The sequence below is a fragment of the Chelonoidis abingdonii genome, chromosome 5 (genome assembly GCF_003597395.2).
Source record: "Chelonoidis abingdonii isolate Lonesome George chromosome 5, CheloAbing_2.0, whole genome shotgun sequence".
NCBI lineage: Eukaryota > Metazoa > Chordata > Testudines > Testudinidae > Chelonoidis > Chelonoidis abingdonii.
In genome coordinates, this window is record NC_133773.1 from 125457862 (window position 1) to 125472248 (window position 14387).

General features: G+C 40.4%; 1 protein-coding gene across 2 annotated transcripts in view; it reads right to left on the reverse strand.

Moving 5' to 3' along the window:
• RGS12 (regulator of G protein signaling 12) overlaps positions 1–14387 on the reverse strand; it is a 168153-nt gene that overhangs the window by 139615 nt on the left and 14151 nt on the right. For both annotated transcript variants that reach the window (XM_032788633.2, XM_032788634.2), the window contains exon 2: positions 1527–3491. In XM_032788633.2, coding sequence (XP_032644524.1) covers positions 1527–3386 — 1860 coding nt within the window. In that variant the 5' untranslated portion in view covers positions 3387–3491. The remainder of the gene's footprint in view (positions 1–1526; positions 3492–14387) is intronic.

Here is a 14387-nt window from a genome sequence, read left to right on the forward strand (position 1 = left end):
AATGAGAGGCTCCAGCAACTGTCATGGGCGGTAAGAAGGAACTGAAGGATGGCAGGGTCAGCAGGGCCTTATACCAGGATGCGATGCCAGAAGGCACTAGAGCCAACCCAACGGATACTCCCATAGGAAAATTTCTGGCAACTGTGTGGGTGCACAAATACTTACACTGAAATGGACACATGCAAGCATCAAAGAAGGAAGAGTATTTTCCCACCAAAAATTGAAGTTAGAACAGTGGTGATCATCACAATTATACAAGCCTGCTTTTTTGCCAGACCCTAGCTTCAAAAATGAAAATGGAAACTGTCAGTCCCAGCATCCCCATACTTTTTCAGAGCTCTTGGACTGTTGTTTTCCTACAATTCCTTAGCAATTCCATAAATGGCCTGGGGCACGTAAGAGCCTCAAGTTTGGTGGAACAGTAGAGAGAGAAGAAATGGAAGAGCAGCACGGAAGTGGCATGCGGGCAGCACAGATTGGGGAAGGAGGCCTGGGGGGCAACAGCAGAGCAGGGCCCATTTCACTTCCACTGCAGCCCTTAAGCAGATTCCAAATGGACTCATCAGAGCCTCACACTCCTACCTTCTACAAGCCTTAAAATTAGTTTAGAGGCTTCCCACCTGCACGCAATCCTCACTAGGCTTATTCGGAGTCTCACAGCCACTGCTAGGAGTTTATTAAGTTAAATAAGCATTGGTAGCCTAAAGCTCCTGCGGTGCCTAAAGGATTGCATAGCATGGGGGAGCTCCCAAAAATCCTCCTAAGATACCTTGACAGAACTCTACTCCTGTGAAACTCCTTAGATTCACATGAGAGAGACTCCCCTGCAAAAGCTCTCAAGAGGTGCACAGGATTAGGGCTCCCTTCCTGCAAATCTCAGGAAGTCTGCAGAAACGGTGGCAAGTGTTGTTGGTTCCACACCCCATGCCTTCTCTTCCTGTCTGATGTTATGACTATTTTAAAAACTAAAGTAACTTCCAAACAAAAAAACTCTGTAGAGATTAAATTATGATAGACACACATCTGTGAAAATCCTTACAAGAACATTGTCATTAGCAAAATAAAGCTATTAAAAGTCTGGAAGTTTGAAATAGTAAAGTAAGTTTACCTTTGATTTTCTACTTTTTCAAGTGTTTGTATTTAAATTTTACCTCTACTCTGAATTTCCTTTTTAAAAAGGTTGGTTTTCCTGAACAATGTTCTTTGTACAGTTTTTTATCCTTAAGTTACTGAAATATTCTCTCAACTTCAACTTCACCTTAACATCTTTTGTGTCTGGGAATTAATTAGCATATTAATTAACAGATTTTTATGCAAAAGGTTATTATTAAGCCTTCCCCATTTGTCGCAATTGCAGAGACCACACAGGAGGAGGGCGGGAAGAATAGCTCAGAAGGTCCACATATTAACACCTCTATGTACAATTTTATAATTACAAATGTTATACAAATTAAAAGTTTTATTACACATATATAACAGTGTAACTTCAGAGTGTTTTGCAGTGCCCTATATATGAACATTCTTACCTTTTTAGCTTCTTTAGACTTTCTAATATTGTGTTGAGGACCAAACTTCTTGTGCGTGCAAAATACATTCTTAGACCATTCATTTATATAGGATCTTAACTGGGGCTGACCAAAGCTGCCATCAACTCTATATCTGTCAGCTGGAATCTTATTCATTGGAGGGGGAAGAGTACCACAGTTAATACTTGACCAGCCATCTGTAGAATCCGTATAAGACTCTTGGTCACTGGCATTTCCATGTTGCCATTCTTGTAAGACATGAACAGGCAACCATCTCTGATTGCCTATGCCTACAATACTTTTCTTGGATGGCGGCACTGAACTTCGAGAAGAAACTAGCGGAACTTCAATACGAGCTGAAGGACTTAAGTGCTTACTTAAATTTTGTGATTTGTCATTCTGAATTATTTCTAAATGAGTGTTTCCTTCTTGTTCTTGACAGAAGCCATTCCAATGGGAAGCATGTTGATTCTGTCCCCTTCCGACTGGATTTTCCCATATACTATTAGGAATATGTTTACTTGGATTGCCTCCTAAATCAACCACCAAAACTCTATTGCTTTTTTCTTCTTGGTTAAAATTTCCAATACCACTATCACTGTTGCTGCTTGTACTATTATTCTGATGAGCATCTGCATCACCATCAAGAAAAGCTCTTGCTCGCATTCCCTCAATCAGCTCACCCATATCCCTATAGAGGACAGAGATAAATTGAAGAACAGGTAAAGATGATGTTGGAAATTCTAAACAGCCATTTGTGTCTGGATCTGCTGTACACTCCAGTCCAAAACGTCTTGCTATACCTTGGTGAATTTTATGATGAAATAATTCTGGATCCACCATGAACACATGACAAGATGTCCTCAGAACCCCTTCATCTTCCTGAGCCAAGCTTGCATCATCATTTGTCTGCATGGTAACTAGCCCAAAAAATCTTCTATCATCAGGGCACACAGCACTAAATGCCAGTTTCTCTGCAGGATATTCTGCCACTACACCAGACTTGTCACTGCAGAGCTGAATACAGTCATGCATAATCTTCATCATCACCAATGAATGGATTTTCTGTTCTGCCCGAAGGCGTCTCATACATCCCCGAATAGCCTGCAAACTGTCATTTTCCAGATTTGAGCTTGTTGAAGGAAGTTCAATCGAGCCTAGGTAACCTACCACCATAGCAACATTTAAAATACTTGCATCTAACCCAAAGTCTTCTGGATTTTCCAGTCCAATTTGAAAAACTGAATCATCATGCAACACTTTGGATATTTCTTCATTTGAAAGTAGATTAGGATTGTTATTTATACTTCCATGTCCAGTTTCAAACATAGTAGCAGCAGACTCAGAAAGGGATCTTTGTTTTAGTACTGAATTCTCTGCATTACCAGCACAAAAACTAGGATTTTCAAATATCATGTTGAAAATTCCGCCAGACTGCATTTCTTCAACAACCTTCTCCGCTCTATTTATACCCAAGGCTTTAGAGTCAGGCTTTGGCTTCAGCCATCCTTTCCCATCATAAAAACCAACTTCTTCATCACTAGAACATGAGTCAATATGATTGTTGCCTTCAGCAATGACCATGTGCAGGACTCCAGAACATTTTCCTATTAGTTTTACCACATCTTCATGAGAAGCTTGTTTTACATTAATTTCATTAATTGCAAATATTTGATCCCCTGCTTTAAGTCCCACATAATCTGCAGGACTTCCTTTCATAACGCAGCTAAGAACGCAGGGAGCTTGTCCAGAAAGGGTGAACCCATAGCCAGCTCTTCCTCTTGCAACTTCCACACTTCTTATCCGAGGAGGAGCATGCATATTGAGTCGACATTTCACTGTTTCCCCTGGTCTATACATTTCGGTTAATCTCTGGAACAGGAGGGGCCCTTAATTCGTGCAATTCTTATTCAAGTTTCACTTAGGTGCTTTCCTGGCATCCCAGTTCCTTCATCTGCAGATGTCCTAAAGAATAAATTAATAAAAATTGGTTTAATACTTGATATTTTCCCTTTTTGTTCTTCTTAATGTTTGAGAATACATTTATCAAAATTACTATAAAAAATATCAGATAATTAAATATTGGCATAGGATCGTGATCTCTTGCTACTTTATTAATGCCAAAGCAAAGCTGAACAATTGTGGGGGACACACCTTAATGCTGATGTAAAAATTATATTAATACGATTATAACTTTTAAAATATTAAGTTGTTACAACTTGTTTACTGAATATTAAGATATAGCTACAACAGGGGCCCCCCAATTTTTGACAGAACAACCCCATTTTAATTACGTTTCCTGATGGGACCCCAGAAAGCAAGGACAACACTGTTTTGAAAAGCAAAATGGTGTCCTCTCTCAGCATGACCTTGCATGCACCGTATTCGAGAGGTCATGTTGAGCGGAGCAAAATGGCATCCTTTGCACATTAGAGATCACCATGACCCCATCTGCTGATAGCATGACCCCATTTGAGAGCATGACCCACAGTTTGGGAACCACTGAGCCACAAGTATGTTACAGCCATAATACTTGAAAATAGGACAACACATATTATGTTTAGCTAGCTATGTTGCAAAATGCTAATGTTAGCCAAAGAAATTCCAGAATTTCTGCTATCACCCACAGACAAGAACATATCAGAAAAGATAGCCCTCTCTAGCCATAAAACCATGTTTGTATTTAAAAGATGGATTGGTTATTTAAATTTGTGCTTTGTACAAAATAGTTACTAGAAGTTTAATTGCTGTAACAAACAGATTGTAACTGTATGGAACTTAGTCAAGGGACAAACCCCTAAATGTGTCTTATCTAGACCAGGACACCTCCCTTTCTGTAAAATACCAGCTTGATAGAAACATAATCCTTATTTCAAGAAGACAAATCATGTACAACATTCACGTTTTAGGAAGAGATCTGACTGTGAACAGGAACTTAGGATGCATTAATAAATCTGGGTAAAACTACATAAAGAATTCTAGAAATATCTTTGAGGAAAATAATTTTATAATTATTCTAAAAACTTGATTCAGAGAAGTCTCTAGGAAAAACATGTAGTTGGAAGTGTTTAGAATCTTATATGTTTATTTCTTATACACTGAAATGACAAACACCTTTGTGAAATGTATACTTGCAAATATGTTAGCTAAACAAAAAGCTAATATAATTGCTATGTAATAGTAAAATGCTTTATGTACCAGCACAGAATGTAATAACCTTACTAAACTAAGTACTAATGTAAGAATATTTAAATACAGAATATTTATATCAGTAGGAAAATTAATTACCACAGTGTTCAAGCAACTCTCACCCAACTCAGGAAGACAAGAAGAATAATCTTTCCTAAAACTGTCATGTAGAATAAATAACTTTTTTTAAATAACTATTTAAACTAACGACTCTCTAAGAATGATTTAATAGTGAAAGACTGTTTTAAACACCGAAAACTTTACATAAAGAACAGGAGTGTTTGGACTTTTCAGAAACAGAATTTCATTTCCTGTTAAACTGTTAAAATTGAAGAAATCTCAGAAAATTGACTGAATAAAAAGAGTTAATTTTAACTTTAAAAGTTGCCTGATGCTTTCCTGCCACATTAACAAAATCAGTTAGAAACTCTGTGCATTCATTAAACAAACTGCATATTCAAGAGCTGAAGGAGGCACCTAAACCAACCCTCAAGGAATGGAGCCAATGAGCGACAGCGACAAGTTTTGAATCTAAAGAAGCCTGAAAGAGGTGTGTTTTCCTTTCTATTTCCATGAAATTATAGAAGGGTATAAAATCTCTGAAGTGAGCATTTCTCAGACACACACAACCTCTACTATCCTGCTTAAACAGCAAGCACTTATCAACATGTCCTGTCCATCTCTACAAGCAAGCTGCCATAAGAGCTAAGAAAAACGGAGAAGACTAAGAAGAAACCAAAACCAAGGAAACCTCTCAACATTTCAACATGGATTGATGAGAAAAAAATAACTAAGACATGGCTAAGGGATTAGATTAAAATCCTATGATTTTACTGGGATATAAAAATGCTGTTGTAATTTAAAATACCAACAGTTTCTCCTGTTAATCTCCAAATGATTATTAGTCCATGGATTCCTGGGGAGGAGATGGGACTAAATATTAGTAAACAAAAATAGTAAGATATAAGGTTCTTGATATTCACAATTGGCACATCTCAAGACAGCTCCTTAAATGGCTTCTTTTAAGCAACAGATTTACATTTTTTTTTCAATTTCATAGGATTTAGTTAAGATTGCTTATGTTGCTCACCTACAAACTCACTGGTTGTTGTTGTTATTAATAACTAGACAGGGTCCCACCTGCCCGTAAGCACATTATTTTGCCCATACACTATTTTGCCCAAACAGTTGTTAAGTATCTAGTAAAACATCAAGACTGAATTCACAATAATTTAGGGAAACAATATTCATTGGTCTTAATTTACCAAAGTATGCCCCATCCCCCAAAAGCAGTCCACTTTCAAGGTTATAATTAGGGCTCTACCAAATTGATGGAAATCTGGTCTTTTGTGTGCTTTTACCCTATATCATACAGATTTCACAGGGCAGACCAAAGTATCTCAAATTGGGGGCCCTGACCAAAAAGGGAGCTGCAGGGGGTCACAGTAATGCCACCCTTTCTTCTGCATGCCTTCAGAGCTGGGCAGCTGGAGAGCAGCAGATGTTGGCTGGGCACCCACTCTGAAGCAGCGCTCCGCCAGCAGCAGTGCAGAAGTAAGAGTGGCAATATTATACCGTACCATGCCACCCTTACGTCTGCGCTGCTACCTTCAGAGCTGGGCAGCCAGAGAGTGGTGGTTGCTGACTGAACGCTCAGCTCTGCAGACAGCAACCCAGAAGCGAGGATGACAATACTATACCATGCCGTCCTTACTTCTGCACTTCTGCTGCTGGCAGCAGCTCTGCTTTCAGAGCTGGGCTCCCAACCAGCAGCCACCGCTCTCCAGCTGCCCCGCTCTGAAAGCAGCGCCTCCGCCAGCAGCAGTGGAAAGGGTAGCAGTACCGTAACTCCCCCTATGATAACCTTATAACCCCTCCAAAACTCCTTTTAGGGTCAGGCCCCCTACAGTTACAACACCATGACATTTCAGATTTAAATAGCTGAAATTGTGAAATTTGCAATTTTAAAAATCCTTCTGGTCATGAAATTGACCAGAATGGACTGTGAATTTGGTAGGGTCCTAGTTATAATCTCTGTTAAAAGCTCTCCACAGACACACATACAGAAGAGACTAACACAAGTAATCAGTCTACTGTACTGTTACTTGTGTTGTTTTATGTTTTCTTTTCCCTTCTAATAAAATACACATGGTTAATAATTGAGGTTATTCTGCTTGATCTCAATCATGGTGTCCCCTAAGGTATACAAATGAATCCCTATGACTAAGTTTTCATCTACACTACAAGCTACAGATGTCTGTGACACTGGCAGACAATGTGCCAGCCTATGCCAAGGCCTCTAAGTCTCACTGAACACCGACAAATGCATAGCTGGAAACCAATCTGGCTCACCTATGTGTTAACATTATTACAACAGATGTTAAGTTTATAAGAATATATTTAGATTTGATGAAATGCTTGTAGGATGCTGAATGTATTGGTGAGACACAGTGGGTGAGGTAATATCTTTTATTGGACCGACTTCTGTTGGTGAGAAAGACAAGCTTTCCAGCTTGTCTTGATCTCACTTATAATATTTGTATCCCATGGTATAAAGTTATACTGAGTGTTTGCAGCGTAAGCCTCTGTAACTGTAACTCACTAACCAGGAAAAAAGCATTAATTAACGTAAAGTGCTCATCCTGCACACAAGAAGGTCCAAAAAAACCAAAATGAGCCATTGTGAAACATCAAAGTGTCACAACCCAAGGGCCCCCCTTCCCCTAGGGAGTCCCCTGGGAAGGCAGATCAGCCCTGTATATTGCTAACACTGTAGCAAGCACCACAACGCCTTTTGGGGAGGGTTAAAGGTGTGTGAATGGAGAATGGAAGATTCTTTTGCAGGTTTACGAGAGGCCAAGGGGCGGGATGGGGGGGGGGGAAGAAGAAAGCAGAGAATGAGTTAACTCAACACTGCAGCTAGCAAGCTCAGTCCGAAGATAAGATGCTGACTCCAACCCAAGGCCAGCTGCTACCTGCCAAGACATAAGGGGGGGGAGTCCAACCCCCCGCCCAGCCGGGAGAAGACAAAAAATAAGCTGAGCAAAACTGCAGAGATAATAGCGAGAACAATGAGAGCGAATGAGACACAGAGCTGCAGAGATAACAGAAAGAACAGTGAGAGCAAATGAAATGGCAACAGCAAAGGCCAACAGAAGGGAAAACAGTCTCCGGAGCCAAGATGTTTTGGGAAACCAGGGAGGCCACAGCAAACCTGTTTGGACTGGTATAAAGAACACCAGGAACAGAGGACCCTGAATGAACCCCACCCTCCACCCACAAGGAGCCTAGCACTTAAAAATCCTCCTGAGAGCTAAAGCAACTCAGAGAACTAGCAGATTTTTGGATGGCCTGGGCCCAGGACAGCACTCTTGTCCATCTTCCCCCCACCCTTCTTCTGACATTACACCCAGACGTGGCCAGTCTGGGTCGTACACGTGTGAGTATGAAAGTGGACTAGGGCTTGGGGCATTTACACTTTCTTTCTTCCCCTCAGGGATGTGGGAGCATTTCCAGCACTCTTTGATGTTATTTTATTATTTTATCAATAAAGGTTTAAAATTTAGAGACACTTGGTGTGCCTCGTCATCTTCTCCCCAAAAAAGGAGGCCCCAGCCTGATCGGTAACAAAAATCTGTCACAAAAGGACTAAGACTGATTGTCCTACATGCACACCCATTAAGAGGAGATGGGGCTCAAACACCTGTCCCGTCAGTTTGAATGCTAGGGGAAGGAAATAAAAATCCCTGTGTTGTTTCACTCTATATGATTTTATGAAAGTATGCTGATGAGTGTGAATATAATGTAACTAAAATACGCTTCATGCAAAAGGTCTCTTGTAACATATCATTCTAGAGCTTATAATCTACCGAGTGTGGTCATCCTATTTGTATAAATGTATCACTCTTGTACCTAAAACTAGAAATATGAAATATAACTCTGAGGGCCTATTGTAATTATGCAAAGTGTGGGACATTAATGGTGGTTTGGAGTCTTGATGGCTCCCATTAACCGGGACAATTGACTGTGGATGGCTCTGTTTGCAGGCAGGCCTTCCTGTGAGTCAGGCTGGGAGGAATGAAGGCTTGGGGTCTTACAGTGACATGTGATCATGTCACCTGAACTGGAATCTATCTTTAACCTGACGTTTTTCCATTGAGAAGGAGGGGTGGGAACCCAGAGGGACAAAGGATTCTCACCTTACGCAAAAGATATAAGTGGGTGGAACAGAACAAAGGAGGCAGCCACCTGAGCTGAAACAAGGGCTGTACAGGGGAAAGGATTGTGCCCAGACCAGGAAGACATCCAGTCTGTGAAAGAAACTTATTGAAACATCTGAGGGTGAAATTTTATCTGTATTCAGTTTTTTTACTGTATTAGGCTTAGACTGGCATGTTTTATTTTATTTTACTTGGTAATTCACTTTGTTCAGTCTGCTATTACTTGGAACTACTTAAATCCTCCTTTCTATATTTAATAAAATCACTTTTTACTTATTAATTAACCCAGAGTATGTATTAATACCTGGGGGGAGAGGTGGCAAACAGCTGTGCATATCTCTCTATCAGTGTTATAGAGGGTGAACAATTTATGAGTTTACCCTGTATAAGTTGTACACAGGGTAAAATAGATTTATTTGGGGTTTGGATGCCATTAGGAGTTGGGCATCTGAGCGTTAAAGACAGGAACGCTTCTTAAGCTACTTTCAGTTAAGTCTGCATGTGGTTCAGACCTTGGGTCTGCAACCCTGCCTGGAGTCCCAGGCTGGCAGAGAAATCAGGGGCAGTAGTAGTCTTGGCACATCAGTTGGCAGCCCCAAGGGAGTTTCTGTGATCCAACCCATCACATCCCTGATCAGAGTAACTGTATCACTATGCTGCTTAGAATTTGGAGAGGGCAATATTTCTAAGCATAAGCAAGTGATCCCCAAGCTGCTTAGCTTGGGTTAGCCCTAAAGGACATAAAAGAACTGGCACATAACTGGCAGCTTTTATTTCTCTCTGGAACCTAAGACTAACTCATTTGTGTGTGTCTGTTTACCTGCTTTAACCTTGTAAATAACGCTCTTACTTCTCTTCTTAGTTAACAAATCTTTAGTTAGTTTATTATAGGATTGGATACAAACATTGTCTTTGGTTTGCAATCTGAGGAACAACTGACCTGGAGTAATCGCCTGGTTCTCTGGGACTGGGAACAACCTGAATATTATTGTGAATTTTGGTTTAAGAGATCACCTTTCACAAAGTTAGGCTTGCCAGGGTGGCAAAATAGACAGTCCCCTGGGGTACCCTGGTCTGTGAATCTATGTTCAGGCACTACAATAGCCTTCGGAGTTCACACTAGATTCGAAAAACCTAAGTACCTAGAACCTCAGAGTTACAAACACCTCAGGAATGGAGGTTGTTCATGACTCTGAACAAAACATTATGGTTGCTCTTTCAAAACTTTACAGCTGAACATTGACTTAATACAGCTTTGAAACTTTACTATGCAGAAAAAAAAATGCTGGTTTTAACCATCTTAATTTACATGAAACAAGCAGAGAAACAGTTTCCTTACCTTGCCAAATCTTTTTCTTTCTTTAAAACTTACCCTTTATTTTTTTAGTGGTTTACGTTTAACACAGTACTATACTGTACAGTATTTGCCCTTTTTGGGGTGGAGTGGAGGGGTCTCTGCTGTCTGATTGCATACTTACAGTTCCAAAGAGGTGTGTGGCTGACTAGTCAGTTCATAACTCTGGTGTTCGTAATTCTGAGGTTCTACTGTATAGAACTCACAAACCAGGGCACAAACCCAAACTGGTTGTAACAGTCTGCTCTGAGGCTACTACTCATGCTCGTGAGCCAGATAAATCTGACCATGTAATTCCCCCTGCTTGTGTACAAATACTCATACTAGCTCTCATCGAACTCATACTAATATAAATAGAGCATAGCCATGGTAGCACTGGTAAAGACAGCAGAGGCATGGCTAACTGTGCCAAGTACAAACCTGCCTGAAACCACACTCAATGAGAGCTAGCACGAGAAGAAGTATGTGAGCACAGGAACCATACCCTTATCTCGTAATGTAGACATAGCCTAAAGTAGAAGCAGTCACCCCTGGATTGGGGGTAAGAGAAAAAATTAGTAAGAGCTGGCCTACCATTTCATGTTTTTCTAAATTAAATATCTTTAGAATTTTTAAAATAAAATTACTTGGCATCCAGCAATTTAAGTTTATCCACTTTCCACCTCACAAAGGTATCACTGAAAAATTATTAATAGTCAATTCTTATAATACTTCTCATCTATAGATCTGAAAGTGATTAGTAATGAGGGCAAGTATATTTATCCTCACTTTACAGATGGAGAAGCAGAGGCAGACAAATTGACTTGCCCAATACACCTCTACATCGATAGAACACTGTCCTCGGGAGCCAAAATACCTTACCGTGTTATAGGTGAAACCATGTTATATCGAACTTGCCCCCCCGGAGCACTGCTATACCGCATTATATCCGATATAACACAAATTCGGATCACGCTATATAGGGGTAGAGGTGTATAACAACAGCTCAGTGGCAAATCTAGGTCTCCTGGCTCTTAGCCTGGTGTTCCTATACTGGACATGCTGTCTCTCTTCACAATAAATGTGATAGCACAGCCAGACTATCTACTATCACTGTAAGAGTCACTGTCACAGTTTTGATGTTATTTAAAATGGCTAATTATTTTAATACAGGACATGTAGATATCATCATTTCACCTACTGAATACTTGTGCAGCAGACTGTCAACTCACTGCATCCTTACTGACCTGCTACATTCTGCAGAATAATACATGTCAATTAAAGTCACAGAGCAGTCTTCAGACGTGAAATCTATTAAATAATACTTTGGAATATACTAGTTATTTGGACTAATATTAATTGACAACAGTTTTTAAAAAATATATATCTGCAGGTAGGTACCCTGGCACACATTCTACTTGATGTAATTAAGAAGGGACTACATAGTTTTTCTTCATAAAAGTCAAGAGTTTCCACATTCATGGATCAGACTATTCACCTGACCACACAATGCATCATATCTACGCTAGAACATTTCTGTCTGATCATGTAGGACAGCAATATTGTTCTGTGTTGTGTTCATCCCTTAATTTAAAGATTACTACATGGTCTGGAAAGCAAAAAATTAAGTTGTGAGAATGAAAAAAAAAAAAGAAAGAAAGAAAGAGGGATAGAGTGCATGATCCAGTAAGGGAAAGAAGGGACATGAAATTAGACAGGTATGAAACATGGAAGAAAAAGGTGGACAGGAACCCTGATAACTGTTATTTGCCTGTATTGTAAGTGCTGTTCTTTAAGATATGTACATGTATTCCACTCAGGCATGCACACGCCTATCACATTGAAGCTAGAGAACTTTACCTAGCAGTACCTGTAGAAGCAGTGCTCACGCTCTGTGGTTCTAGCCCCTCCCCAGGCTATTTAAGGGCAGCACTGCCCTGATTCCCTCAGTTCCTTCATACATCAAGAATAGAAACTGATGTAGAGGAGATGGAGAGTGGGTCATGGAATACAAGCATGTATTCACATTTTGAAGAACAATTACAGAACAGGTAAGTTACTGTCTTTTCTTCTTTATGTGGTTACAGACTGGTATTCCACTTAGGACACCCATGAGCAGTACCATAGGAGGTGGGACTCAAAGTCTATTTAAACAATGACTGCAGGACTCCCTTCCTAAAAAGTTGGCATCTAACCTAGACATAGTGGTAATCGAACAGTGCCTGGTAAAAAGTATGTACAGAAGACCAGGTGGCAGCCCTGAAAATGTCTAATACTAAAACATCACTGAGGAATGTTATCACTGTCACTTGGGCTCTCATTGAATGAGCTCATAATCTCTGTGGAGGCATTGTCTGAGCTATTTCATATGCTGATATAATGAAGTTATCCGCCTGAAAATCATTCTTGCAGAGACCACCTGACCCAAAAGAGCCTAATTCTTTCCAGGTAAAACATCAAGCATCACCTCACAATCAATACTGATTGTTCATCTGCACTGGTTTAGGAAAGAACACTGGTAAATCAATCATTTAGTTAAGATGAAACCATGAAACCACATTCAATAAAAACTTTGGATGTGGCCATAGATCCACTTTGTCCTTGAAAAACTGTGTGTATGCAGGTTCTGCCATTAAGACCTGTAGCTGGCATCCTCTCCTTGCAGGTGTTATAGCCAACATGATACAAGGCAGTGATTAGATGGCCCAGCTCCATCCCATGTACCAGAGGAATCAAGGTGTTGATCAGCACTCCTGTTAGACAATGACGAAGAACCTCTCTGATCTCTGGAGTGATCTTGGTTCATCTCAGAGGTCCTTTTATTTAGAGGACCAGAGGAAGGAGAATGATCCCCTTTCCTCGTAGGGGAATCATCAGACTTCAAACTGGAACAACATCTCATGTCAGCTCGAAGACGACTGTGGAACTGGTTGATCAGTGGAGGTCCCCAGAGCCAAAGCAGGCCTCATGGCCTGTTCCAAAAGATGTGGCTTTAAATACATGTCTCTTGCCACTAGTGCTCTCTTTCTGAATGTTTTACTGATGGAACTTTTTTCTTTAATGTGCCCTTCTCCCAGCACAACCACCACCATATGGGGCGGGGGGCACTATTGGAGATAACCTCCCCACATGGCACACAATGGTTAAACAAATGGTGAGGACATCTAACCTAATTAAATGCCAAAAACTAAACAAGGGGTACTACTAAACTAAAATATATACAATGAAATCTAATAAGACTGAGAATGTGGAAGTGTGAGGTAAATCACCACTCACAATGCTCCAACTCTAGCCACGGGCAGTGAGAAGAAACTGGGGGGTGGGATCCAGAGCATTGGTGCCCTTAAATAGCCAGGTGAGGGGCTAGAGCCACAGAGGGCGAGTGCCACCCCTGTGGGTACTGGTTGGCAGATTTCTCCAGCTTCGGTACTCTGGGCAGAGGCATTTTTTTAATGCAACCATTAAAAACAAACAAACAAACAAAAAAACGCTTATTTTTCCCCACCTTTAACATATTCAGATATTACGGTGTTGCTATGGTATAAAAACTTACATAGACAAAAACTTTGTCCAAGCCTTGGGGAGCATTCACCCAAAGAAAGAAGCAAGCGTTTATGGGGTAGAAGGAAGCCAGTAATTTGTCCATCCAGATATACACCAAATTAAAAGGAAGTGTAAGGTATGCCTTTAAAGATGTACAAGAAGTAGGAAGAAAAGGGCAGACCACCACATAATGTAAACATGCATTAGACGTGCATGAATGGAGGCAAAAAGTTCCACCCCTTCGGTATACCTGGACTGCAGGCAAGTCGCTAACAGCCTATAAAATGCAGGCCTCCTTATGTCCTCTCAGCCTAGTAATGAAGCACGACGCAGAAAGACCTCAGTGATAACCATAGACTGGGGTGGCCAAAAAGACAAGAACAGTAGGCGATGGGGATGATAAACATTTTTATTGCATTCATATTTGGTTATTTCACCTTGTGTTATATTTTTGAGCAAGGCTTCCTTTCACACTGCAGAAGCAGCATCACACAGAACATTTTCCCACTGCAACTGTTTAGAATAAAGCAATTAGCCCTACATATACAGTGGACTAATTGAATATTTTTTCCAATT